At 50.7% G+C, this 27,380-nt stretch overlaps 1 protein-coding gene across 8 annotated transcripts in view; it reads left to right on the forward strand.

Moving 5' to 3' along the window:
* The window catches only part of SYNE2 (spectrin repeat containing nuclear envelope protein 2), a 1,840,150-nt gene that overhangs the window by 1,161,597 nt on the left and 651,173 nt on the right, over positions 1–27,380 (forward strand). For all 8 annotated transcript variants that reach the window (XM_069638223.1, XM_069638224.1, XM_069638227.1 and 5 more), the window contains 2 exons: positions 16,056–16,181; positions 21,035–21,288. In XM_069638223.1, coding sequence (XP_069494324.1) covers positions 16,056–16,181; positions 21,035–21,288 — 380 coding nt within the window. The remainder of the gene's footprint in view (positions 1–16,055; positions 16,182–21,034; positions 21,289–27,380) is intronic.

Here is a 27,380-nt window from a genome sequence, read left to right on the forward strand (position 1 = left end):
TCCGCAAAAGCGTTCCCTTTCCCCACATCATCTATGACCTTACAATGTGCTGCACATTTCATGATCGCTAACTGTTTAGGGAGTGAGAGTGCCGAGAGTAATTGCACTATCAAGGGGCCATACTGGATCTTGGTCCCATGTGAGGTCAGGAACCCTCTTTCCGACCAGAGCCTTCCAAAGTTGTGAGCTACCCCAAATGCGTACTGGCTATCAGTATATATATTTACTATACGCCCTTGGGAGAGTTCACAAGCTCGGGTCAACGCTATAATCTCTACGGCCTGCGCGGAGTTATGCGAAATTCTCTTAGTTTCAACAACTTTACTTAATGTAGTAACTGCATAAGCAGCTGTAGATGTACCATCTGAAAGTTTGAAGCAGGAGCCATCACAAAACAGCTCCCCTTCTGCACTATCCAAAGGAGTATCTATGAGATCTATCCTGTCCTTTGTTTCTTGTTCAGTGGTATACAGGCAGTCATGTAATTCTTCGTCACCGCAAACAGTGTTTTGCGGGAAAGGTAAGAGTTCAGCCGGATTAAGAACACAACACCTCTTAATTTGGATGTGGGGGGCAAACAGAATTAATTTATACCTTGTTAACCGCGCAGAGGTGAGGTGTTGCGTTTGGGTTTTGTTCAATAAAATATCAACAGAGTGAGGTACCATCAAAATCAAATCATGGCCTAGGACCATTCCCTCACTCTGTTTTACAGACGCAGCAGCAGCAGCGACAGCGCGCAAACATCTTGGCAAAGCGCATGCGACAGGATCAAGGGCGGAGGAGTAGTAGCCGCACGGCCTATTCTTCCCTCTGTGTTCCTGTGTTAACACAGCCAAAGCACATCCATCACATTCATGCACAAACAACACAAAGGCCTTGTCATAATTTGGAGTACCCAGTACCGGTGCAGAGCATAACGCGGTTTTGAGAAGCTCAAATGATCGTTGATGTTCTGATTTCCATGGCAGTGGCAGAGAAATGCCCTTCTTCGTCAAAGCCAACATCGGTTTTATCACTAGTGAAAAGTTTGGGATCCACAACCTACAGTAGGAAGCCATGCCTATTAAGGCTCTGACTTCCTTCTGTGTATTTGGAACAGACATGCCAGAAATGTGTTTTATTCTTTCAGGTGTCAATCTTCTCCCCTCCTTTGACAAGAGGTAGCCTAAATAGGCGACCTCCTGACAACAATATTGAAATTTCTTGAGCGAAGCTTTATGACCATTTTTAGCTAAATGAACAAGCAGCAGTACAGTGCCTTCTTTACAAGCACTCTCAGAGTCTGCAGCCAAAAGCAAATCATCAACATATTGAAGCAGCGTACAAGTAGGTGGCAATTCAAGGGTGTCGAGCTGTTCTTTCAAAGCTCTACTATAAATGCTTGGACTTTCAGTATACCCTTGAGGTGCCCTGGTAAATGTAAATGAGCGTCCCCCCAAGGTGAACACAAACAGATATCTGCTTTCCTTATGTATAGGAATGCTAAAGAAAGCGTTTTTTAAATCCACAACGCTGAAGTGCGTAGCCGTAGCAGGGATCATTGTCAATATTGTCGTCACATCAGGCACAATTGGAAATTGTGGGGCGACAACTCTGTTAATAGCACGAAGATCAATTATGAACCTATATGGAATTGCATTGTCGCCTTTCTTATATACAGGCAAGATCGGACTGTTACACAGACTACCTGTAATCTCCTCGATCACCCCACGATGCACAAAATCGGAGACAATGCATTTCAAATCACGCTCGCCCTCAACTGATATTTTATACTGCGGAATGCGTGGTAGTTTCACTCCATGTTTCAAAACTATTTTAAGGGGCTCAATCTGTAATACCCCGACATCATTGTCGTCTACCGCCCATAAACATTCCGGAACAATGCTAAACTCAGGAGGTAAAGGTCGAATCAGGAACTGAGAATTAGGAAGTTGCTGTGGTGAAACCGTCAGCCGTACTCCATCAGAAGAACAATGAATTACTGCATTCAATTTCTTTAACAAATTCAACCCCAGCAAATTCTCTCCACAGTTCGAAGTGAGAAGAAAAGGGCAATGGTCAGTAAAGGGACCCAAAGAAACAGACACCGGTGAAGAAACGGGACAAACAATTGGTATACCAGAAAACCCTACGGAAACATTGGTTTGCCCTGACAGTGGAATGTTTGGAACCCGAGAATGATCAATGGAGCACTTCTGTGCTCCAGTGTCTATCAAAAACTGGTGTTTCCTATTCCCTACTAATAATTCAATGTAGGGGCCTTTCTGATTAACAGGAATAGGTGAAGGTTTCAAACCCTGCTTCGGGCAGTCCTAATGAAATAGAGCCTCGTCAGAAGGAAGCTCTTCAGACAGGTAGTCGGCAGAAGAGTGATCAAATATGTTCCTCGAGTCCACACTCGAGGTCTGATTTTCCCGTGAAAAAGGTTGCTGAGGATCTTGTAAAAACGGACCTCTATCAGGGCCCCCTGCTCCAGGGCGGACCCTAGGTCGTCTACCCATACTCCCAAACGCACTGTTTGACCTTTGGCGAAGGACGGGGCACTGTGCTCGCCAATGACCTTCCTGGCGGCAATAAGCACATTGATTAATATTCACAGGACCCAAAGGAGCATTTCCTTTTGGGACATACTGACCTCTGGTCTGTGTCGTGCCTCCTCTGGGGTTTATAACAATTTGCTGTAATAATACTTTGGTTTTCAAATCTCCTTTCCTTTTTTCAATTTTTTCCTTCTCATTATTAACACGGTTCTCATAATACTGAGCCATGTGCAAAACCTCAGATTGAGATTTTGCCTGCCAAGGGCTCTCAGAGTACATAATCTGTGACTGGATTTCAGGCAACAATCCACGTACAAATTTGTCCACAAACAACCTTTTTCCCAGACTCTGTACCCAAATCCTGTCCACTGAAGTCAGAAAATACCTGTTCGAATCTGTTAAAGAATTCGGTGGCGCCTTCAGTTTTTCCTTGAATACAGGCCGTAAGCTTGTCCCAAATAATTCTTTTCTCTGGAATTATAGTTTTTAATTTTTCGACAATTCTATCAGGCAAAGTAAGTATTACCTGTGGTGGTTTCTCACCTGCTGGTCTTTCTCCATCAATTCTAATCATATTAGCCCAAGTATCTCCCAACCCTGGAACATCGTCTATTGTCCAAACCTGTGTCCATACATCTACGGGTAGGAGTACAGGAAATAGCAAGTCAATATCACTTAAGGTGAACACAGAGGACTGCAAAACGGACTCTATTTCTTTGTAAAACCCCGTCGGGTTTTTCCTAATATCGGGAACTGATTGTCTAATAGTGTTCACTTCCTGTCGTGAAAACGGGACGTGAACGAATTGTGATACATAATGTGCAGGGATATCCACAGCGGGGGCACCAGTCCCAGCGTTGGCGGGAATCTCAACTTTTGGGACAAAGGTCGGGGGAACCTCTCTCATAGGCAACTGAGATATAGGTACCCCCGGCCACTTACTAAGCAACAGAGCCAGGTGGAGCGCTAAGGCAGCTGAAGAAGTGTCGGGCGAAAAAGCCCTTTTACAAATCCCCAATAATTCTATGGGGCAACTAACCTTCTTTCTTACACATTCTTCTTGCAGGTACTGTACCATTACCTGAATTACCTTTCTTTGCATTTCTACTGTATACTGACTATACGTGTCATATATTTCATCTGGCGGAATCGATGAATCCGAGATCCATCGGATCGCATCTTTGGTACAAATTCGTATTTCCTCAGGTGCCGATCTACGACACGGAAGGAACCGTTTCTGTACATATATTCTATCGTCTTCGTCATCCTCATCTCGTGACTTTTCAAAGTCTTTCCTAAACTCAAACAATTTTTCAACATGCCCATATACTTTCTGCTCTGTGTCCCTCGAAAGTGCCAAAGCATTCAGATCTCTCACTCCTTGTGGAAGATCCGAATTTTGTAATCTACCCCCACATCACACATAAATGAGTCCCCAAACCTTCGATAAAAACATTTGTCTCGGGAAAACTATTCAAATTAGATAATGTGGAAAAAACATTAACTTGATCACCTTTCTCCATACAATGCTTAGCCCATGCAAACAATTCCTGTTTCTTATCTGCAGAAACAGTATTACGAGTGACGATCTTTGATCCTGCACCTGGATCAACTTCAGTCAATAAGGGGCCACTCGGGAGCGGAGGTGTAGGTAAATTTAATAAAGGTGCAACTATCGGTGCAGAAGGAAGGGGCAGTGCGATAGGTGGAGGAACAACAACTATGGGACTAGGAACAATAGGTTGTACATGGGGGAACAGGAATAATGGCAGGAACAACAGCAGGAATGGGCAGAGCGCCCAAAATAGGAACATACGGAGGTGGCGCAGAGGCATCAGGCCTGCGTTCGTTTAACAATTTCACAATAAATTCCTCGGAAACATGGAAATCTTTAGAAGGGTAAATTTTCTGGATTCCAAGTGAAAAAGCCCTATCCATATTTTTAACTGATTCTGAATGTTTTTCTTTATCATATAACAACGCTTTTTCGGCGTTTGTTTTATGACGGCGTGCATATTTGTCCCTACTTTTAAGCTGCTATAACGCTTCTTTTTTCCAATTCTGTAAAACATCAAAGGCTACAGGTCTAGCCTTCTTTTTCAACAAGACTGATTCTAGGTATTCAATACGGGGGATCTCGAAACTGCCGTTGATTGGCCACTGAAATTCGGAGGCATGTCTGGTCTGTCTGTGCCAAATATCATTAAATACTATACTACCAATGCCATACTTACAGTACATAGTACATGCCGGCGACCCCTCCTGTGGTGCCGGGCGGCTAAATTCCAAAGATTGTCGATCGCTGTGGAACAGAGCCCTAAAGCAGCTAAACAATTTCCCAGGCATTTCACAAAAAATTGGTGTTACCTGGTCAATAATTGTGTCTGCAGATACAATACGCCAAATTCAAATTGTCAGGGTTAAATTAAGAGCCGGGTCACGACTGCACCTGACCAAACCTAAGGAGGACCGTACGGTTTATCAAAGAACTTACCTAACAAATTTTACCTTGTGTTTGGTGGTTTCGACAAATCTGCCCGCCTCAAAAATGGACCCTCGTCAAGATGCCGTGTCAGACCACACGACTGTCGCCCAAGGATCGGATCGTGCAGCACTGCCGAGGTATCGCGTCTCGTTCAGTCGGGCCCGTAGAATCACACCGTCCGATCCCGGTTCGATAGTCTGCGTCAACCTTCAATGATCCGGCATCAATCTTGAGGGTCCCTATTCGGGCGCCAACTGAGAAAACAAAGAAATTGATATGAGGCTGGGAAGCCCAAAGGAAACACACCAACACAGGTTACAAAGGACATACAAAGTGCTTTATTTAAAAGCTACAACAGTTACCAAAGTCAATTGACAAACGGATAGCTATTCGGCTCTCAGAGTAACGTAACGAACTTCAACGAAGGTTCGATGCATTAGTAGAGAGACCGTACATTGGAATACTGGTGCTTTTATATTCTTTATCCATCCCTGGCCAACCCCCTCGCGGGTTAACCATTCTTGGGACCAGGCCTAGGGTTCCTTGCCAGGTCAATCCCATAATGTATGCATTTTGATCAGTTCCGCTGATACAGTTGTTCATTTACACATAGGTCAGGGATAGGACAAGGTCTCAGTTCGCGACCCCGACAAGTGGCCTGCAGGCATATTACTTATTCATGTGTGCGGAGGTCACAACGGCCAGAATCTCACTCAGAATGTCATTCGGCCTCCATTTTGATGTTCAGGGTGACTTCCACATTACAAGAGAACCTAAAATGGCGGCTAAATCCAAGATGGCGACTTACACCATTTTTCGTTAAGGTCAAGACCTTGCCGCGGAGTCTATTTACATGATATTTTAGACAACTTGGCGTAGGCCAACACACATTAAAATACTGCGATAGGAGGCATAATATCATTTCAATTCCAACAGAGGTGGCATGAGGGAGACCGCAGGAGGTGGCAGGAGGGAACGATCAGGAGGTGATGAGAGGGAGACCACAGGAGGTGGTTGGTGAAAACCATCAGTAGTTGGTATGAGGGAGACCACAGGAGGTGGCAGGAGGAAACCATCAGGAGGTGGCATGAGGGAGACTACGGGAGATGGCAGGAGGAAACCATCACGAGGTGGCATGAGGGAGACCACAGGAGATGGCAGGAGTAAACCATCATGGGGTGCTATGACGGAGACCACAAGATGTGGCAGGAGTAAACCATCAGGAGGTGGCATGAGGGAGACTACAGGATTTGGCAGGGGGAAACCATCATGAGGTGCTATGAGGGAGACCACAAGAGATGGCAGGAGGAAACCATCAGGAGGTGGCATGAAGGAGACCACAGGAGGTGGCAGGAGGGAATGATCAGGAGGAGATGAGAGGGAGACCGCAGGAGGTGGTTGGTGAAAACCATCAGTAGTTGGGATGAGGGAGACCACAGGAGGTGGCAGGGGGAAACCATCAGGAGGTGGCATGAGGGAGACTATGGGAGATGGCAGGAGGAAACCATCACGAGGTGGCATGAAGGAGACCACAGGAGATGGCAGGAGGAAACCATCATGAGATGCTTTGAGGGAGACCACAAGAGGTGACATAAGTAAACCATCAGGAGGTGGCATGAGGGAGGCTACAGGATTTGGCAGGAGGAAACCATCATGAGGTGCTATGAGGGAGACCACAGGAGGTTGCAGGAGGAAACCACCATGAGGTGCTATGAGGGAGACCAGAAGAGGTGGCAGGAGTAAACAATCAGGAGGTGGCATGAGGGAGACCGCAGGAGGTGGCAGGGCGAAACCATCATGAGGTGCAATGAGGGAGACCACAGGAGGTGGCAGAAGGAAACCATCAGGGGCGGTATGAGGGAGACCGCAGGAGGTGGCAGGAGGAAAACATCAGGAAGTGGTATGAGGGAGACCACAGGAGGTGGCAGGAGGAAGCCATGAGGTGCTATGAGGGAGACCACAAGAGGTGGCAGGAGGAAACCATCAGGAGATGGCATGAGGGAGCCTACAGGAGATGGCACGAGGAAACCATCAGGAGGTGATGAGAGGGAGACCACAGGAGGTGGTTGGTGAAAACCATCAGTAGTTGGTATGAGGGAGACCACAGGAGGTGGCAGGAGGAAACCATCAGGAGGTGGCATGAGGGAGACTATGGGAGATACCACAGGAGGTGGCAGGAGGAAACCACCAGGAGGTGGCATGAGGGAGACCACAGGAGATGGCAGGAGGAAAACATCAGGGTGTGGTATGAGGGAGACAGCAGGAGGTGGTTGGTGAAAACCATCAGTAGTTGGTATGAGGGAGACTACAGGAGATGGCAGGAGGAAAACAGCAAAAGGTGGTATTAGGCAGACCACAGGAGGTGGCAGGAGGAAACCATCAGGAGGTGGCATAAGGGGGACGACAGGAGATGGCAGGAGGAATCCATTATGAGGTGGCATGAGGGAGACCACAAGAGGTGGCAGGAGGAAACCATCAGGAGGTGGCATGAGGGAGACTACGGGAGATGGCAGGAGGAAACCATCAGGAGGTGATGAGAGGGAGACCACAGGAGGTGGTTGGTGAAAACCATCAGGAGGTGGCATGAGGGAGACCACATGAGATGGCAGGAGGAAAACATCAGGGGGTGGTATGAGGGAGACCACATGAGATGGCAGGAGGAAAACATCAGGGGGTGGTATGAGGGAGACCGCAGGAGGTGGTTGCTGAAAACCATCAGTAGTTGGTATGAGGGAGACTACAGGAGATGGCAGGAGGAATACAGCAAAAGGTGGTATTAGGCAGACTACAGGAGGTGGCAGGAGGAAACCATCATGAGGTGCTATGAGGGAGACCACAGGAGGTGGCAGGAGGAAACCATCAGGGGGTGGCATAAGGGAGACGACAGGAGATGGCAGGAGGAACCCATCATGGGGTGGCATGAGAGAGACCATAAGAGGTGGCAGGAGGAAACCATCATGAGGTGCTATGAGGGAGACCACAGGAGGTGGCAGGAGGAAACGATCAGGAGATGGCATGAGGGAGACCACAGGAGATGTCAGGAGGAAAACATCAGGAGGTGGTATGAGGGAGCCCGCAGGAGGTGGTTGGTAAAAACCATCAGTAGTTGGTATGAGGGAGACTACAGGAGATGGCAGGGGGAAACCATCAGGAGGTGGTTTGAGGGAGACTGAAGGAGGTGGCAGGAGGAAAACATCAGGAGGTGGCATGAGAGAGACCACAGGCGGTGGCAGGAGGAAAACACCCAAAGGTGCTATGAGGGAGACTGCAGGAGGTGGCAGGAGGAAAACATCAAAAGGTGGTATGAGGCATACCACAGGAGCTGGCAGGATGAAACCATCAGGAGGTGGTATGAGGGAGACCACAGGAGATGGCGGGAGGAAAACATCAGGGGTGGTATGAGGGACACCACAGGAGGTGGTTGGTGAAAACCATCAGTAGTTGGCATGTGGGAGACTACAGGAGATGGCAGGAGGAAAACATCAAAAGGTGGTATGAAGCAGACCACAGGAGGTGGCAGGAGGAAAACATCAGGAGGTGGTATGAGACAGACCACAGGCGGTGGCAGGAGGAAAGCAGCAGGAAAACATCCAAAGGTGCTATGAGGGAGACTGCAGGAGGTGGCAGGAGGAAAACATCAAAAGGTGGTATGAGGCATACCACAGGAGCTGGCAGGAGGAAACCATCAGGAGGTGGTATGAGGGAGACCACAGGAGATGGTGGAACACATCAGGGGGTGGTATGAGGGAGACCACAGGAGGTGGTTGGTGAAAACCATCAGTAGTTGGTATGAGGGAGACCACAGGAGGTGGCAGGAGGAAACCATCATGAGGTGGCATGAGGCAGACCACAGGAGATGGCAGGAGGAAACCATCATGAGGTGCTATGAGGGAGACCACAAGAGGTGGCAGGAGGAAACCATCAGGAGGTGGTATGAGGGACACCACAGCAGGTGGCAGGAGGAAACCATCAGGAGGTGGTATGCGGGAGACAGCAGGAGGTGGTTGGTGGAAACCCTTCAGTAGTTGGTATGAGGGAGACTACAGGAGATGGCAGGGGGAAACCATCAGGAGGTGGTATCAGGGAGACCACAGGAGGTGGTTGGTGAAAACCATCAGGAGGTGGTATGAGGGAGACAGCAGGAGGTGGCAGGGGGAAACATCAAAAGGTGATACGAGGGAGACTGCAGGAGATGGCAGGAGGGAAACATCATGAGGTGGTATTAGGAAGACCACATGAGGTGGTTATTGGAAATCATCAGCAGGTGGTATGAGCGAGACCACAGGAGGTGGTTCGTGGAAACCATCCAGAGGTGGTATAAGGGAGACCACAGGAGGTGGCAGGAGAAAAACATCCACAGGAGGTGGTTGGTGGAAACCATCCGGAGGTGGTATGAGGGAGACCACAGGAGGTGGCAGGAGAAAAACATCAGGCGGTGGTATGAGGGAGACTGCAGGAGGTGGTTGGTGGAAACCATCAATAGATGTAATGAGGGAGACCACAGGTGGTGGTTGGTGGAAGACCGCAAGAAGTGGTTGGTGGAATGAGGGAGACTGCAGGAGGTGGTATGAGGGAGACCGCTGGAGGTGGCAGGAGGAAAACATCAAAAGGTGGTATGAGGGAGACTGCAGCAGGTGGCAGGAGAAAAACATCAGGAGGTGGTATGAGGGATACTGAAGGAGGTGGTTGGTGGAAACCATCAGAGGTGGCTGGATTTGGGATCAGGAGTGAATGGGTGAAGATGTCAGGGGGCACTTTGAAATTAGTAGAAATTCTGAAGGGTGGTAGCTAACGAGAGTTGGAAGGACGGAGGGGCATGTATAGCCCAAGGCATATGGTAAGGTTGTGTTCTGATGTGATGGGATCAAGCCCAAGGTTGGAGGAGCAACGGGCATGTGGAGTGACATCAAGGGTTGTCACTCAGGAGTAGGGGGTGCTAAAGAGGGACCCTTGGCAAGGAAGGTGATAAGGCTGCTTATATTGGGAACCTTGGCAAGGAAGGTGATATGGCTCTGTATATTGGGACTCTAGGCAAGGAAGGTGATATGGCCACTTATATTGGGACCCTTTGCAAGGAAGGTGATAAAGCTGCTTATATTGGGACCCTTGGCAAGGAAGGTGATAAGGCTGCTTATATTGGGACCCTTGGCAAGGAAGGTGATAAGGCTGCTTATATTGGGACCCTTGGCAAGGAAGGTGATAAGGCTGCTTATATTGGGACCCTTGGCAAGGAAGGTGATAAGGCTGCTTATATTGGGACCCTTGGCAAGGAAGGTGATAAGGCTGCTTATATTGGGACCCTTGGCAAGGAAGGTGATAAGGCTGCTTATATGGGGACCCTGGGCAAGGAAGGTGATAAGGCTGCTTATATGGGGACCCCGGGCAAGGAAGGTGATAAGGCTGCTTATACGGGGACCCTTGGCAAGGAAGGTGATAAGGTGCTTATATTGGGACCCTTGGCAAGGAAGGTGATAAGGCTGCTTATACGGGGACCCTTGGCAAGGAAGGTGATAAGGCTGCTTATATTGGGACCCTTGGCAAGGAAGGTGATAAGGCCGCTTATATTAGGACCCTTGGCAAGGAAGGTGATAAGGCTGCTTATATTGGGACCCTTGGCAAGGAAGGTGATAAGGCCGCTTACATTGGGACCCTTGGCAAGGAAGGTGATAAGGCTGCTTATATGGGGACCCTTGGCAAGGAAGGTGATAAGCCCGCTTATATTGGGACCCTTGGCAAGGAAGGTGATAAGGCTGCTTATATTGGGACCCTTGGCAAGGAAGGTGATAAGGCTGCTTATACGGGGACCCTTGGCAAGGATGGTGATAAGGCTGCTTATATGGGGACCCTGGGCAAGGAAGGTGATAAGGCTTCTTATATGGGGACCCTCGGCGAGGAAGGTGATAAGGCCTTTTATATTCAGACCCTTGGCAAGGAAGGTGATAAAGCCTTTTATATAAAGACCCTTGGCAACGAAGGTGATAAAGCTGGTTATATTGGGACCCTCGGCAAGGAAGGTGATAAGGCTGCTTATATTGGGACCCTTGGCAAGGAAGGTGATAAGGCCTTTTATATTCAGACCCTTGGCAAGGAAGGTAATAAGGTGGCTTATATGGGGAACCTGGGCAAGGAAGGTCATAAGGCTGCTTATATTGGGACCCTCGGCAAGGAAGGTGATAAGGCTTCTTATATGGGGACCCTCGGCGAGGAAGGTGATAAGGCCTTTTATATTCAGACCCTTGGCAAGTAAGGTGATAAAGCTGCTTATATTGGGACCCTCGGCAAGGAAGGTGATAAGGCTGCTTATATTGGGACCCTTGGCAAGGAAGGTGATAAGGCCTTTTATATTCAGACCCTTGGCAAGGAAGGTGATAAGGTGGCTTATTTGGGGACCCTTGGCAAGGAAGGTGATAAGGCCGCTTAAATGGGGACCCTTGGCAAGGAAGGTGATAAGGCTGCTTGTATAGGGACCCTTGGCAAGGAAGGTGTTAAGGCTGCTTATATTGGGACCCTTGGCAAGGAAGGTGATAAGGCTGCTTATATGGTGACCCTTGGCAAGGAAGGTGCTAGGGCTGCTTATATTGGGACCCTTGGCAAGGAAGGTGATAAGGCTGCTTATATGGGGCCCTTGGCAAGGAAGGTGCTAGGGCTGCTTATATGATGACCCTCGGCGAGGAAGGTGATAAGGCCTTTTATATTCAGACCCTTGGCAAGGAAGGTGCTAGGGCTGCTTATATGGGGACCCTTGGCAAGGAAGGTGATAAGGCCTTTTATATTCAGACCCTTGGCAAGGAAGGTGCTAGGGCTGCTTATACGGGGACCCTTGGCAAGGAAGGTGATAAGGCTGCTTAAATGGGGACCCTTGGCAAGGAAGGTGATATGGCCCCTTATATTGGGACCCTTGGCAAGGAAGGTGATAAGGCTGCTTATATTAGGACCCTTAACAAGGAAGGTGATAAGGCTGCTTAAATGGGGACCCTCGGCAAGGAAGGTGATATGGCCACTTATATTGGGACCCTTGGCATGGAGGTTGATAAGGCTGCTTATTTGGGGACCCTTGGCAAGGAAGGTGATAAGGCCTTTTATATTCAGACCTTTGGCAAGGAAGGTGATAAGGCTGCTTATATTGGGACCCTTGGCAAGGAAGGTGATAAGGCTGCTTGTATGGTGACCCTCGGCGAGGAAGGTGATAAGGCCTTTTATATTCAGACCCTTGGCAAGGAAGATGATAAGGCTGCTTATACGGGGCCCCTTGGCAAGGAAGGTGATAAGGCCGCTTATATTGGGACCCTTGGCAAGGAAGGTGATAAGGCTGCTTAAATGGAGACCCTTGGCAAGGAAGGTGATCAGGCTGCTTATATTGGGACCCTTGGCATGGAGGTTGATAAGGCTGCTTATATTGGGACCCTCAGCAATGAAGGTGATATGGCTGCTTATATTGGGACCCTTGGCAAGGAAGGTGATAAATCCTTTTATATTCAGACCCTTGGCAAGGAAGGTGATAAGGCCTTTTATATTCAGACCCTTGGCAAGGAAGGTGATGGGGTTGTTTATATGGGGACCCTTGGCAAGGAAGGTGATAATGCTGCTTATGTAGGGACCCTTGGCAAGGAAGGTGATAATGCTGCTTATGTGGGGACTCTTGGCAAGGAAGGTGATAAGGCCGCTTATATGGGACACTTGGCAAGGAAGGTGATAAGGCCGCTTATATGGGACACTTGGCAAGGAAGGTGATAAGGCCGCTTATATGGGACACTTGGCAAGGAAGGTGATCAGGCTGCTTATATTGGGACCCTTGGCAAGGAAGGTGATAAGGCTGCTTATGTGGGGACTCTTGGCAAGGAAGGTGATAAGGCCTTTTATATTCAGACCCTTGGCAAGGAAGGTGATGGGGTTGTTTATATTGGGACCCTTGACAAGGAAGGTGATAAGGCCTTTTATATTCAGACCCTTGGCAAGGAAGGTGATAAGGCTGCTTGTATGGGGCCCCTTGGCAAGGAAGGTGATACGGCTGCTTAAATGGGGCCCCTTGGCAAGGAAGGTGATTAGGCCGCTTATATGGGACACTTGGCAAGGAAGGTGATAAGGCTGCTTGTATGGGGACCCTTGGCAAGGAAGGTGGCATGGCTGCTTATATTGGGAAAGAAAGAAGCAGGAAGCAAAATGAGTGGGCACCACTGAGATATCAATTCACTTGTTATTGGTGTGCAAAATTAGTAGTAGAAGCAAGTCTTTTCAAAATAATTCTTTGTGAAGGAGCAGGCTGAAAAAAGGATGGAGACACCCAAACCAGAGGAACAATTGAAGCAGGAGACAAGGTAATATACCCAGTCATACAGGCGCTCTCTGGTACCCCAATCCGGGTAGAAGTTTCTTAAACAAATAGCTGAAAGTTAAATCTTTGTAATGATTTTCAAAAAAGTAAGACTCAAAGTTGCTGTTGTTTTTCAACAATGATTTTTATCTGCCAAAACCATAGTTTTCTTATAAAAAGAATAGTCACTAATACTGTTTTAGTGAGGAAGAGTTTGCCACTGTTAACTCATTGATCAGACTAAGTTATGCCAATGCATTTCGGAAAAGGTTTTCCTTCATCAGGGCCAGTCTAAGAAAACTACGAATTCTACCCAACAATATAACCCTGTGTATGGACAGAATAATCAATACCAAGGGATCTATTATTTGGACGAATGGACCCAACACGACCAGCAGATCACCTAAGAAAACCGGAAAGGAAAGGGCAGGTTAGATGAAACCTTAAAAAGTTTTACAAGAGGAAACAAAACAAGGCAGGCTGACACCAACCTGCTGTTAGGCACAGGTAAGTCCTGAAATGGCAGTGGTTAGATGGTGAGGTAGCCAGAGATCGGAATCAAACTCAGGATGGATCTGGGGTGTCTAAGGCAAGGATACAATATATCTTAATACAAAAGTTGTAGCAGACATGTTACAATATGTGCTAAAGAGCAAGGTTTTGGGATGTCTTGCCATGTGCTGAGGTGGGAGTATCTTGATGCACTGCAAGAGGAGCTCACCGGAGGCAAACCCAAGAAGCATTGTGGGATCAGGAAACTATTACCGACGGCACAAGTACGTCTAGGGGCAGGAAGTTCTTACAATACCCAACGGTACGAGGACACTCCTGGCACACCCCAAAAGTACGTGGACGTCTCTAGTCCGTACGGGGCACACACAAGGAGAAGGCTTGATGGCAATGCTGCAAAGAGGATAGCGAAGGATCCAGGCAAGCAGCAAGCCCATTCAGGGAACGTTGATGAGATGACAACGAGAACATAGAGTCCAAGAAATCAGGCTGGTAGTCCGTTACGAAGTCCAGGTCGGTAACAGAACAGGCTTGAAACAGTTCGAGGGTAAGCAAAGCAAATCCAGGCAGAAGTCTGAGATATCAGGTAAGGAGCAGGCAATAGGAGTCCAGAAACCAGGCAGTAGTCCAAGAACACAAGGTAATCTAAGATAACAAAAACAAGGATCAATACCACTTCAACAAATCCAGAGCACCAAATTAACGTTCGGGAGGAGCTTAGAAGGAAAAACACAGAATCACGTGATTAGGACGTAACGTGTAGGTGCGTGGAGACGCTATTGTGCCTGTCCTAGTCTCCATGGCAACTACCACCGCCTGCTATAGATGGTCTGTAATTTAGCAGCTACGTATTTTCCTGAGGGAGAGGTACGATGCAAACAAGGTCCTTTAAAGTGTTTTGGCAGGACGAGGATGCGGGTGCTAGGATAGGAACCCGAGTGACCGGCACAGCTGTATGGAACAGAACGAATTATAGAATCTGGTGTGCCGTCCACATTCCTGACACACACCCTGGAACTGTGATCACTTGTGTCGGCCATGCTTTGATACCATGCCTTCCTTACACACCCTGGAACTGTGATCACTTGTGTCTGCCTTGCTTTGATACCACGCCTTCCTTACACACCTTGGAACTGTGATCACTTGTGTCGGCCTTGCTTTGATACCACGCCTTCCTTACACACCCTGCAACTGTGATCACTTGTGTCAGCCTTGCTTTGATACCACGCCTTCCTTACACACCCTGGAACTGTGATCACTTGTGTCAGCCTTGCTTTGATGCCATGCCTTCCTTACACACCCTGGAACTGTGATCACTTGTGTCTGCCTTGCTTTGATACCACGCCTTCCTTACACACCCTGGAACTGTGATCACTTGTGTCGGCCATGATTTGATACCACGCCTTCCTGACACACACCCTGGAACTGTGATCACTTGTGTCGGCCTTGCTTTGATACCATGCCTTCCTTACACACCCTGGAACTGTGATCACTTGTGTCGGCCTTGCTTTGATACCATGCCTTCCTTACACACCCTGGAACTGTGATCACTTGTGTCGGCCTTGCTTTGATACCATGCCTTCCTTACACACCCTGGAACTGTGATCACTTGTGTCGGCCTTGCTTTGATACCATGCCTTCCTTACACACCCTGGAACTGTGATCACTTGTGTCGGCCTTGCTTTGATACCATGCCTTCCTTACACACCCTGGAACTGTGATCACTTGTGTCGGCCATGATTTGATACCACGCCTTCCTTACACACCCTGGAACTGTGATCACTTGTGTCGGCCTTGCTTTGATACCACGCATTCCTTACACACCCTGGAACTGTGATCACTTGTGTCGGCCTTGCTTTGATACCACGCCTTCCTTACACACCCTGGAACTGTGATCACTTGTGTCGGCCTTGCTTTGATACCACGCCTTCCTTACACACCCTGGAAGTGTGATCACTTGTGTCGGCCTTGCTTTGATACCACGCCTTCCTTACACACCCTGGAAGTGTGATCACTTGTGTCGGCCTTGCTTTGATACCACGCCTTCCTTACACACCCTGGAACTGGGATCACTTGTGTCGGCCTTGCTTTGATACCACGCCTTCCTTACACACCCTGGAACTGTGATCACTTTTGTCGGCCATGCTTTGATACCTCACCTTCCTTACACATCTAATTTGTGCGTATTCACTTTCTATGGTTCTAGAATTTGAATATACATCTGCTCTCCATGGAAGCTCTCGAGGAAGCAGAGCAGAGGGTCTGTGAAGCGAGACATCAGGCGGCTGAACTGGAACTTTCTGCACAAGACGAGCGGATTCAAGAGGTGGAGGTAAGACTATGAACGTTTGTGTGAGATATGAGGAACCTGTGCACCCACCCTACCCCGTCAAGTGCATGCGCCTTGCCATAGAGTAGCACTGAGTTCCGGTGTCTGCCCTCGGTGCCTGGGCGATCCTACATTGCCAGCGCTGCATCCCATTGAAAGACCCCCAAGTCTAACCTGAATGAACCCCCTTATCTTACCCACACAGGGAGCCAGCCTAGAGTTAGGCTTATCATCTTTGGAGGGAAATCCATTAATGGGAACAGTAGCAGAGTTAACCAGCATAGATGTTATTTTTCTGGCTTTGGGGAACATGTTCTAGATATCACTCATCTGGCAGCATAAGTAATAGCTTGAATCGGTGATGAGCAGCAGTAGACTAGGGCGGTGACGTGCAGCAGTAGACTAGGGGGGTGATGAGCAGCAGTAGACTAGGGCGGTGATGAGCAGCAGTAGACTATGGCAGTGACGAGCAGCAGTAGACTAGGGCGGTGACGAGCAGCAGTAGACTAGGGCGGTGACGTGCAGCAGTAGACTATGGCGGTGACGAGCAACAGTAGACTAGGGCGGTGATGAGCAGCAGTAGACTAGGGCGGTGATGAGCAGCAATAGACTAGGGCGGTGATGAGCAGAAGTAGACTATGGCGGTGACGAGCAACAGTAGACTATGGCGGTGATGAGCAGCAGTAGACTATGGCGGTGATGAGCAGGAGTAGACTATGGCGGTGATGAGAAGCAGTAGACTAGGGCGGTGATGAGCAGCAGTAGACTATGGCGGTGATGAGCAGCAGTAGACTAGGGCGGTGACGAGCAGCAGTAGACTAGGGCGGTGATGTTCAGCAGTATACCAGGGCGGTGACGAGCAGCAGTAGACTAGGGCGGTGATGAGCAGCAGTAGACTAGGGCGGTGATGAGTAGCAGTAGACTAGGGCGGTGATGAGCAGAAGTAGACTATGGCGGTGACGAGCAACAGTAGACTATGGCGGTGATGAGCAGCAGTAGACTATGGCGGTGATGAGCAGCAGTAGACTAGGGCGGTGATGAGCAGCAGTAGACTATGGCGGTGATGAGCAGCAGTAGACTAGGGCGGTGGCGAGCAGCAGTAGACTAGGGCGGTGATGTGCAGCAGTATACCAGGGCGGTGACGAGCAGCAGTAGACTAGGGCGGTGATGAGCAGCAGTAGACTATGGCGGTGACGAGCAACAGTAGACTAGGGCAGTGATGAGCAGCAGTAGACTAGGGCGGTGACGGGCAGCAGTAGACTGGGGCGGTGATGAGCAGCAGTAGACTGGGGCGGTGATGAGCAGCAGTAGACTAGGGCGGTGATGAGCAGCAGTAGACTAGGTCGGTGACGAGCAACAGGGCGGTGATGAGCAGCAGTAGACTAGGGCGGTGACGAGCAGCAGTAGACTAGGGCGGTGATGAGCAGCAATAGACTAGGGCGGTGATGAGCAGCAGTAGACTAGGGCGGTGATGGGCAGCAGTAGACTAGGGCAGTGATGAGCAGCAGTAGACTATGGCGGTGACGGGCAACAGTAGACTAGGGCGGTGATGGGCAGCAGTAGACTAGGGCGGTGATGAGCAGCAGTAGACTGGGGTGGTGATGAGCAGAAGTAGACTGGGGCGGTGATGAGCAGCAGTAGACTGGGGCGGTGATGAGCAGCAGTAGACTAGGGCGGTGACGAGCAGAAGTAGACTATGGCGGTGACGAGCAGCAGTATACCGGGGCGGTGATGAGCAGCAGTAGACTAGGGTGGTGATGAGCAGCAGTAGACTAGGGCGGTGATGAGCGCAAGTAGACTAGGGCGGTGATGAGCAGAAGTAGACTATGGCGGTGACGAGCAACAGTAGACTAGGGTGGTGATGAGCAGCAGTAGACTAGGGCGGTGATGGGCAGCAGTAGACTGGGGCGGTGATGAGCAGCAGTAGACTAGGGCGGTGAAGAGCAGCAGTAGACTGGGGCGGTGATGAGCAGCAGTAGACTGGGGCGGTGACGAGCAGCAGTAGACTATGGCGGTGACGAGCAACAGTAGACTGGGGCGGTGATGAGCAGCAGTAGACTAGGGCGGTGATGGGCAGCAGTAGACTGGGGTGGTGATGAGCAGCAGTAGACTAGGGCGGTGATGAGCAGCAGTAGACTAGGGCGGTGATGAGCAGCAGTAGACTAGGGCGGTGATGAGCAGCAGTAGACTGGGGCGGTGATGAGCAGCAGTAGACTAGGGCAGTGATGAGCAGCAGTAGACTAGGTCGGTGACGAGCAACAGGGCGGTGATGAGCAGCAGTAGACTAGGGCGGTGACGAGCAGCAGTAGACTAGGGCGGTGATGAGCAGCAATAGACTAGGGCGGTGATGAGCAGCAGTAGACTAGGGCGGTGATGGGCAGCAGTAGACTAGGGCGGTGATGAGCAGCAGTAGACTATGGCGGTGACGGGCAACAGTAGACTGGGGCGGTGAAGGGCAGCAGTAGACTGGGGCGGTGATGAGCAGCAGTAGACTGGGGCGGTGATGAGCAGCAGTAGACTGGGGCGGTGATGAGCAGCAGTAGACTAGGGCGGTGATGAGCAGCAGTAGACTAGGGCGGTGACGAGCAGAAGTAGACTATGGCGGTGACGAGCAGCAGTAGACTAGGGCGGTGATGAGCAGCAGTAGACTGGGGCGGTGACGGGCAGCAGTAAACTGGGGCGGTGATGAGCAGCAGTAGACTGGGGCGGTGACGAGCAGCAGTAGACTGGGGCGGTGATGGGCAGCAGTAGACTGGGGCGGTGATGAGCAGCAGTAGACTGGGGCGGTGATGGGCAGCAGTAGACTGGGGCGGTGATGGGCAGCAGTAGACTGGGGCGGTGACGAGCAGCAGTAGACTGGGGCGGTGACGAGCAGCAGTAGACTGGGGCGGTGATGAGCAGCAGTAGACTGGGGCGGTGACGAGCAGCAGTAGACTAGGGCGGTGATGAGCAGCAGTAGACTGGGGCGGTGATGAGCAGCAGTAGACTAGGGTGGTGATGAGCAGCAGTAGACTGGGGCGGTGATGGACAGCAGTAGACTGGGGCGGTGATGGGCAGCAGTAGACTAGGGCGGTGATGGGCAGCAGTAGACTGGGGCGGTGATGAGCAGCAGTAGACTAGGGCGGTGATGAGCAGCAGTAGACTAGGGCGGTGATGAGCAGCAGTAGACTAGGGCGGTGATGGGCAGCAGTAGACTGGGGCGGTGATGGGCAGCAGTAGACTAGGGCGGTGATGAGCAGCAGTAGACTGGGGCGGTGACGTGCAGCAGTAGACTAGGGCGGTGATGAGCAGCAGTAGACTGGGGCGGTGACGAGCAGCAGTAGACTAGGGCGGTGATGAGCAGCAGTAGACTGGGGCGGTGATGAGCAGCAGTAGACTAGGGCGGTGATGAGCAGCAGTAGACTAGGGCGGTGACGTGCAGCAGTAGACTAGGGCGGTGGTGAGCAGCAGTAGACTGGGGCGGTGATGAGCAGCAGTAGACTGGGGCGGTGATGGGCAGCAGTAGACTGGGGCGGTGATGAGCAGCAGTAGACTAGGGCGGTGATGGGCAGCAGTAGACTGGGGCGGTGATGAGCAGCAGTAGACTGGGGCGGTGATGAGCAGCAGTAGACTAGGGCGGTGATGAGCAGCAGTAGACTGGGGCGGTGATGAGCAGCAGTAGACTGGGGCAGTGATGAGCAGCAGTAGACTAGGGCGGTGATGAGCAGAAGTAGACTGGGGCGGTGATGAGCAGCAGTAGACTAGGGCGGTGATGAGCAGCAGTAGACTAGGGCGGTGATGAGCAGCAGTAGACTAGGGCGGTGATGAGCAGCAGTAGACTAGGGCGGTGATGAGCAGCAGTAGACTAGGGCGGTGATGAGCAGCAGTAGACTAGGGCGGTGATGAGCAGCAGTAGACTAGGGCGGTGATGAGCAGCAGTAGACTAGGGCGGTGATGGGCAGCAGTAGACTAGGGCGGTGATGAGCAGCAGTAGACCAGGGCGGTGATGAGCAGCAGTAGACTAGGGCGGTGATGAGCAGCAGTAGACCAGGGCGGTGATGGGCAGCAGTAGACTAGGGCGGTGATGAGCAGCAGTAGACCAGGGCGGTGATGAGCAGCAGTAGACTAGGGCGGTGATGAGCAGCAGTAGACCAGGGCGGTGATGGGCAGCAGTAGACTAGGGCGGTGATGAGCAGCAGTAGACTAGGGCGGTGATGGGCAGCAGTAGACTGGGGCGGTGATGAGCAGCAGTAGACTAGGGCGGTGATGAGCAGCAGTAGACCAGGGCGGTGATGAGCAGCAGTAGACTAGGGCGGTGATGAGCAGCAGTAGACCAGGGCGGTGATGAGCAGCAGTAGACTAGGGCGGTGATGAGCAGCAGTAGACCAGGGCGGTGATGAGCAGCAGTAGACTAGGGCGGTGATGAGCAGCAGTAGACTAGGGCGGTGATGAGCAGCAGTAGACTAGGGCGGTGATGAGCAGCAGTAGACTAGGGCGGTGATGAGCAGCAGTAGACTAGGGCGGTGATGAGCAGCAGTAGACTGGGGCGGTGATGAGCAGCAGTAGACCAGGGCGGTGATGAGCAGCAGTAGACTAGGGCGGTGATGAGCAGCAGTAGACCAGGGCGGTGATGAGCAGCAGTAGACTAGGGCGGTGATGAGCAGCAGTAGACCAGGGCGGTGATGAGCAGCAGTAGACTAGGGCGGTGATGAGCAGCAGTAGACCAGGGCGGTGATGAGCAGCAGTAGACTAGGGCGGTGATGAGCAGCAGTAGACTAGGGCGGTGATGTCGGTGAGTGTTATTTCACCTGCACCATTTCATTTCGAGCTGAAGGGAGATGCTCCAGCTGTCTCTTCATGCACTCTTTTGACTTCAGACACTCTGCAGTGACCTGGAGAGGAAGAAAGACCAAGCGCTGCCCATGGAGGAAGCAGAGGGCGCAGTAGGGCCTGCACGTTGGCACGACAGGCAGTACATCTGTGCGCAGTGGGACCGACTACTGCAAGAGCTGGCCACCATCAAGCACGAGAAGCACGAGCAAAGGAACCGCGTCAGTGGCTACCATGAGGCCCTGCGGGCTGCCAGATCTGCAGTCAAAATGTTGGCTACCGAGAAGGAAAACCTGAAAATGTAAGTGGAAGCTGGTCTTTTCTGGAAGTTTCGAGCAATTATATGTATGAATGTTTTTTATAATATGGCGACTTGCTCTACGGTTGGTGACAGTGTGCAGCCTAATCTGCATGGTGACATTCCGCCCACTAGGCACCTGCACTAGTCTGTCCCTAGTGCTCCTCTGAGACCAGCCCAAAGGTCAACCAGCCAAGGAAGCCAAGCTTCCAACAGTGGGGAGAGGGGAGAGTCCTGTGGGACACCTAAGCGACCCCCATGGGAGTTCATTCGCAGAGGCACCTTCTGGAATGGGTCTAAACGAAGCCAAATCTAGGTAAGTGTTGCCCCAGTCCAGACAGACAGAACAGACATGGCTTCTGCTCTGCGTCTGTGCCATAATGCTGTCCCCGCTGAGCTTGAAAGGGTGGTCTCAGCTATTCTGCCTGCACCTTCCCGGGGGGCACTAGGGAGAAGGCAGCATTCACCGGCGTGGCGCAATGCACATGTAGTGCGGTTTGGGCTGCTTCCTAGATTGTGCACCTAGACCAGTGCAGTAACATGAGCTGCCCCTAGTCACATAATTATAACCGAAGCTACATCCAAAGTGGCTGCCGCAGCACACAGCACTTCCATCTGACCTCCTTTCTGCCACATTGATTCAATGTATTTTACCAAAGACAAATGCCTACATTTTGGTTCCAAAGCTCTTTGCAGATGTGTAATATTAAGAGGTGCCCCTCCCCCCTAAGTGCAAAGGAAGCCTTATACGATGCCTGTGCTCAGAGCTGCACTGGTCTATAGGGATGTAGGACTGATTCACAGAACGTCTTCCTATGGGATTGCACCATTATAAAACGCTTCAGTGAATCAGGTACATTAATGAACATCGCTCCCTGGTCAGCATTAGCGGGCAGCACAGTCTCCCCTGCTGCAATCAGCATTAGCAGGCAGCACAGTCCCCCCTGCTGCAATCAGCATTAGCAGGCAGCACAGTCCCCCTGCTGCAATCAGCATTAGTGGGCAGCACAGTCCCCCCTGCTGCAATCAGCATTAGCGAGCAGCACAGTCTCCCCTGCTGCAATCAGCATTAGTGGGCAGCACAGTCCCCCCTGCTGCAATCAGCATTAGCGGGCAGCACAGTCCCCCCTGCGGCAGACAGCATTAGCAGGCAGCACAGTCCACCTACTGCGGTCAGCATTAGCAGGCAGCACAGTCTCCCCTGCTGGGGTCAGCATTAGCAGGCAGCACAGTCCCCCTGCTGCAATCAGCATTAGTGGGCAGCACAGTCCCCCCTGCTGCAATCAGCATTAGCGGGCAGCACAGTCTCCCCTGCTGCAATCAGCATTAGTGGGCAGCACAGTCCCCCCTGCTGCAATCAGCATTAGCGGGCAGCACAGTCGCCCCTGATGCAATCAGCATTAGCGGGCAGCACAGACCCCCTTCTGCGGTCAGCATTAGCAGGCAGCACAGCCCCCCTGCTGCGGTCAGCATTCGCAGGGAGCACAGTCGCCCCTGCTGCAGTCAGCATTAGCAGGCAGCACAGTCTCCCCTGCTGGGGTCAGCATTAGCAGGCAGCACAGTCTCCCCTGCTGGGGTCAGCATTAGCAGGCAGCACAGTCCCACCTACTGCGGTCAGCATTAGCAGGCAGAACAGTCCCCCATGCTGCGGTCAGAATTAGCAGACAGCACAGTCCCCCTGCTGCGGTCAGCATTACCAGGCAGCACAGTCACCCTGCTGCGGTCAGCATTAGCAGGCAGCACAGTCCCCCCCTGGTGTGGTCAGCATTAGCAGGCAGCACAGTCCCCCTGCTGCGGTCAGCATAAGCAGGCAGCACAGTCCCCCCTCCTGCAGTCAGGATTAGCAGGCAGCACAGTCCCCCCTGCTGCGGTCAGCATTAGCAGGCAGCACAGTCCCCCCTGCTGCAGTCAGCATTAGCAGGCAGCACAGTCCCCCTGCTGCGGTCAGCATTAGCAGGCAGTACAGTCCCCCCTGCGGCAGACAGCATTAGCAGGCAGCACAGCCCCCCCTGTGGCGGTCAGCATTAGCAGGCAGCACAGTCCCCCCTGCTGTGGTCAGCATTAGCAGGCAGCACAGTCCCCCCTGTGGTGGTCAGCATTAGCAGGCAGCACAGTCTCCCCTGCTGGGGTCAGCATTAGCAGTCAGCACAGTCCCCCCTGCGGCGGTCAGCATTAGCAGGCAGCACAGTACCCCCTGCTGTGGTCAGCATTAGCAGGCAGCACAGTCCCCTGCGGCGGTCAGCATTACCAGGCAGCACAGTCCCCCCTGCTGTGGTCAGCATTACCAGGCAGCACAGTCCCCCCTGCGGCGGTCAGCATTAGCAGGCAGCACAGTCCCCCCTGCTGTGGTCAGCATTACTAGGCAGCACAGTCTCCCCTGCTGGGATCAACATTACCAGGCAGCACAGTCCCCCCTGCTGTGGTCAGCATTAGCAGGCAGCACAGTCCCCCCTGCAGCGGTCAGCATTAGCAGGCAGCACAGTCCCCCCTGCTGCGGTCAGCATTAGCAGACAGCATAGTCCCCCTTGCTGCGGTCAGCATTAGCAGGCAGCACAGTCCCTCCTGCGGCGGTCAGCATTAGCAGGTAGCACAGTCCCCCCTGCGGCGGTCAGCATTAACAGGCAGCACAGTCCCTCCTGCGGTGGTCAGCATTAGCAGGCAGCACAGTCCCTCCTGCTGCGGTCAGCATTAGCAGGCAGCACAGTCCCCCCTGCGGCGGTCAGCATTAACAGGCAGCACAGTCCCTCCTGCGGTGGTCAGCATTAGCAGGCAGCACAGTCCCTCCTGCTGCGGTCAGCATTAGCAGGCAGCACAGTCCCCCCTGCGGCGGTCAGCATTAGCAGACAGCACAGTCCCCCTGCTGCGGTCAGCATTAGCAGGCAGCACAGTCTCCCCTGCTGGGGTCAGCATTAGCAGGTAGCACAGTCCACCCTGCGGCGGTCAGCATTAGCAGGCAGCACAGTCTCCCCTGCTGGGGTCAGCATTAGCAGACAGCATAGTCCCCCCTGCTGCAGTCAGTATTAGCAGGCAGCACAGTCCCCCTCTGCTGCTCACTAACTGCACCTCCGCACTACAAGGCTTTCACAGGTATTGGCTTGGGAGGCCTCTCATTTTTGCTGCCGGCCTCTGCTACTGGACGCCTTTCCTTGCATAGTTCATTCTTATTCTTTGTTGAAACTTGAATGGCGGTGAATATAACTGCACTGGTTCATTACTTCTCTGGCATGTGCCACAACATATCTGCGTGATTATTAAAATGTGTGCTACAGGCACAAATTAAAGTTGCATGCTACTAGCCGGCAATAAAAAAAAAGTCTCCTATATATCACCATTGTCGACTATAGCCTTGCTTTTGATAAAGTGGACAGATGGCTGCTTTGGACTAAGCTTATTAACTGGAAGTTTCCAATAGGCCTCCTTTACCGGGTTTAAATGTTCTATACCAATACTACGATTCAGATCCGCCTGGATAGCACTGGGAAACCTGTAATCCAATTGCCACCAAGATGGGTCTAAAGCACGGGAGGGTACTCGCACCACTGCCATCTAACTTGTGCATGGCCGATATACCTATGCCCCGAAATCAAGTGCATGCCTTTCCACCAAAAATAGCCGGGCAGCACATCCAATGGATTGGCTATACTGATGACATCGTTTTATTGGACCACACAAGCGTCGGCCTTAAATGAGTGTTAATTGCACTAATTACATACTCATGCTGTAATTTCGGTGGGATCCCGGTGAACTACTGTACCGTCTTCGCCACCTGATATCCCAGTATTACCAGGATATTACGGGTGGTGGAGATGCTGTAACTCCCCATTCCATGGAGTACCTTAGGACTCCATGGAATGGGGTTGCCCGAATGATTGTCACTGTTAGTAACAGTGCCGGTGATTCAGGCATTTATCTGACGGTAGGGGCCTGCTCTACCCGCAGGTCAGGCCTGCTGGTAGATCAGAGCCCCTACCGGCAGACTTAGTGTTGGCCAGTCCAGAAAGTTGCCGGTATATGTTACCGGCAGTTTTTTTCCGGACTGGCCAACTCATATTGAGGGCCATAATCTCTCTGTTAATACTAAGAAACCCCAACATGTGCGATTCAAGAGAAGATGAGCAGCCCCTCCAGAAAGCTGGGCAATTCAAGGATTGGAATGTAAAGGGGTGTTCCCCTATACTTACTTAGCGTGATCATAGCAAGTAAGCAGCAGCACCAGATGGACATGGAGTTTAGACGCACTGAATTCCTTAGCAAAGCTGATGGCAAAATGAAAGACTTTACCCGTTGCTCTGGAGGCTTTAGCTATGGTAGTCTCATGCCATCTCTGCCATACCGAAGAGAATGCTGTACTCTTCATAGCCAACAATGGCTTGACCATCTAGAGGTCATATTCTGGCGTAGGTTTACCAGATTCCATCACTGTCCAAATGATAAGACTGGAACTTGACATAACGTCCGTAAGTGTATTTTCTGAACTAAATAGATTACTTTTTCTGACTCATTGCCATAGATGATACCCCCTTAAATCAGTTCTTGGTGAGTATATCGGAGACTGTCTCCTGCCCAATGGACAGGATGATGATTCGACATCTAAAGACATGCATGGGCACTTGAAGTTCTGAGCCTTCATTGGGGATACGCTATGACACTTTAAGGAGGGAAAAGATTAATAGAGTGAGGTGATGGGATTACATGCACAATCTGTTGTATGTTGGCAAGCTTATATACCCACAAGAATATATCACAGTGACTTATGAATGCAACAAGCCACAGAGGTACTTCATGAAATTCCCATCATATGCAATCAGACGCAAATGTCTGCTACTTTGATTAAATGCATTACCTTGCCCTGTAATTCTAGGCCCACGTTGTGGTTTACCCGGGGGAAAACGTTCTTGTTGCATATGCCTATTGACAGATACATTAGAAACAAGTAGGCATCTCTTGACATCTTGCATACAAGTTTGTGGTGTTGGATATATTTATGGACAACAATGAATGCAGGGAGTTCAGGCCCCTCTTCCCCCAATCAAAAGCACCACACCAATATACCTGTGACGTAATTCAACCTAGCCCTGTCTGTGACTCGTATAGAACTCTGTAGACCCCTTGCCCCTGTGCCGTAGATAAGCCGGGAACCGGGCCAGTGTTTACAAAGAATATGTAGTTATTAATGAGTGAGGAAATTCATATTTGTAGAAAATCACAAATAACATACCACCTCACCCCGTGGCACAAATGCTTTTCTTTTCCAACAATTCCCTTTTCACGCAAATTAAAAACACTTGTTGGTTTAGGAGATAGGCAATTTATGGTTCCCGAGCTAATGAACAGAATATGATTGTCCATATTAACGTATGGACATCTCTTAATTATACATATTATTAGTTCCATAAACAGTTCATTTTGTTACTCCGCTTAGATGCAGGTCCAACGATCTGTTTCTTTTCGTTCACCCAGGCTGGTATAAATCCATTAACATTCTTGCCAAATCAAAGGCCGGGCCATGCATCTGCTTATTTCCTGATGCAGATGAAAACAACTATACCCACTATCTCATGTAACACCGTCTGGTGCCAATCAAATGTCATCAGCTCAGGGAGATGGACCACGAATTTGAGTTTTAATTTCAAGTATTTTAGAAAGTTCAACCCATTAAGGACTAGCTCTCTGTTTACATGGCTGTTTTTACCTCACCCCAATAAACGCATGGGTCATGCATGCATACAGCCTCCTTTCTGGCCCTAAAAACTTCAACAAGATTTCTAAATGAACAGGGGAGCAGACCCGTAGCCTTGCATCTGATGGGGGAAGGTGTACAGTGCCTGGGCTTTGAATCTCAGTGTTAAGGTCGGCTCTAATTAACAGAAATCTGTACTTTAAATGTCGCAATTTCTTTCATTATACAGGAGGCCTTCATACATATCTTACAGCGCACACACTTAATGTTCTCCTGCACCATGCCATCAATGTCCATCTTTAAATCATACTTTATATTAAAAGGGCACAGGCACTGGAATTTCACTGGTAAACAGTTCCTTTCAATACAACTGCAATTGTCTCCATTTTATGGCAGCGTTTCTCTTTGGGGAAGA

This window comes from Ambystoma mexicanum, chromosome 14, assembly GCF_040938575.1.
Source record: "Ambystoma mexicanum isolate Mex_15411 chromosome 14, UKY_AmexF1_1, whole genome shotgun sequence".
In the NCBI taxonomy this organism is placed as follows: domain Eukaryota; kingdom Metazoa; phylum Chordata; class Amphibia; order Caudata; family Ambystomatidae; genus Ambystoma; species Ambystoma mexicanum.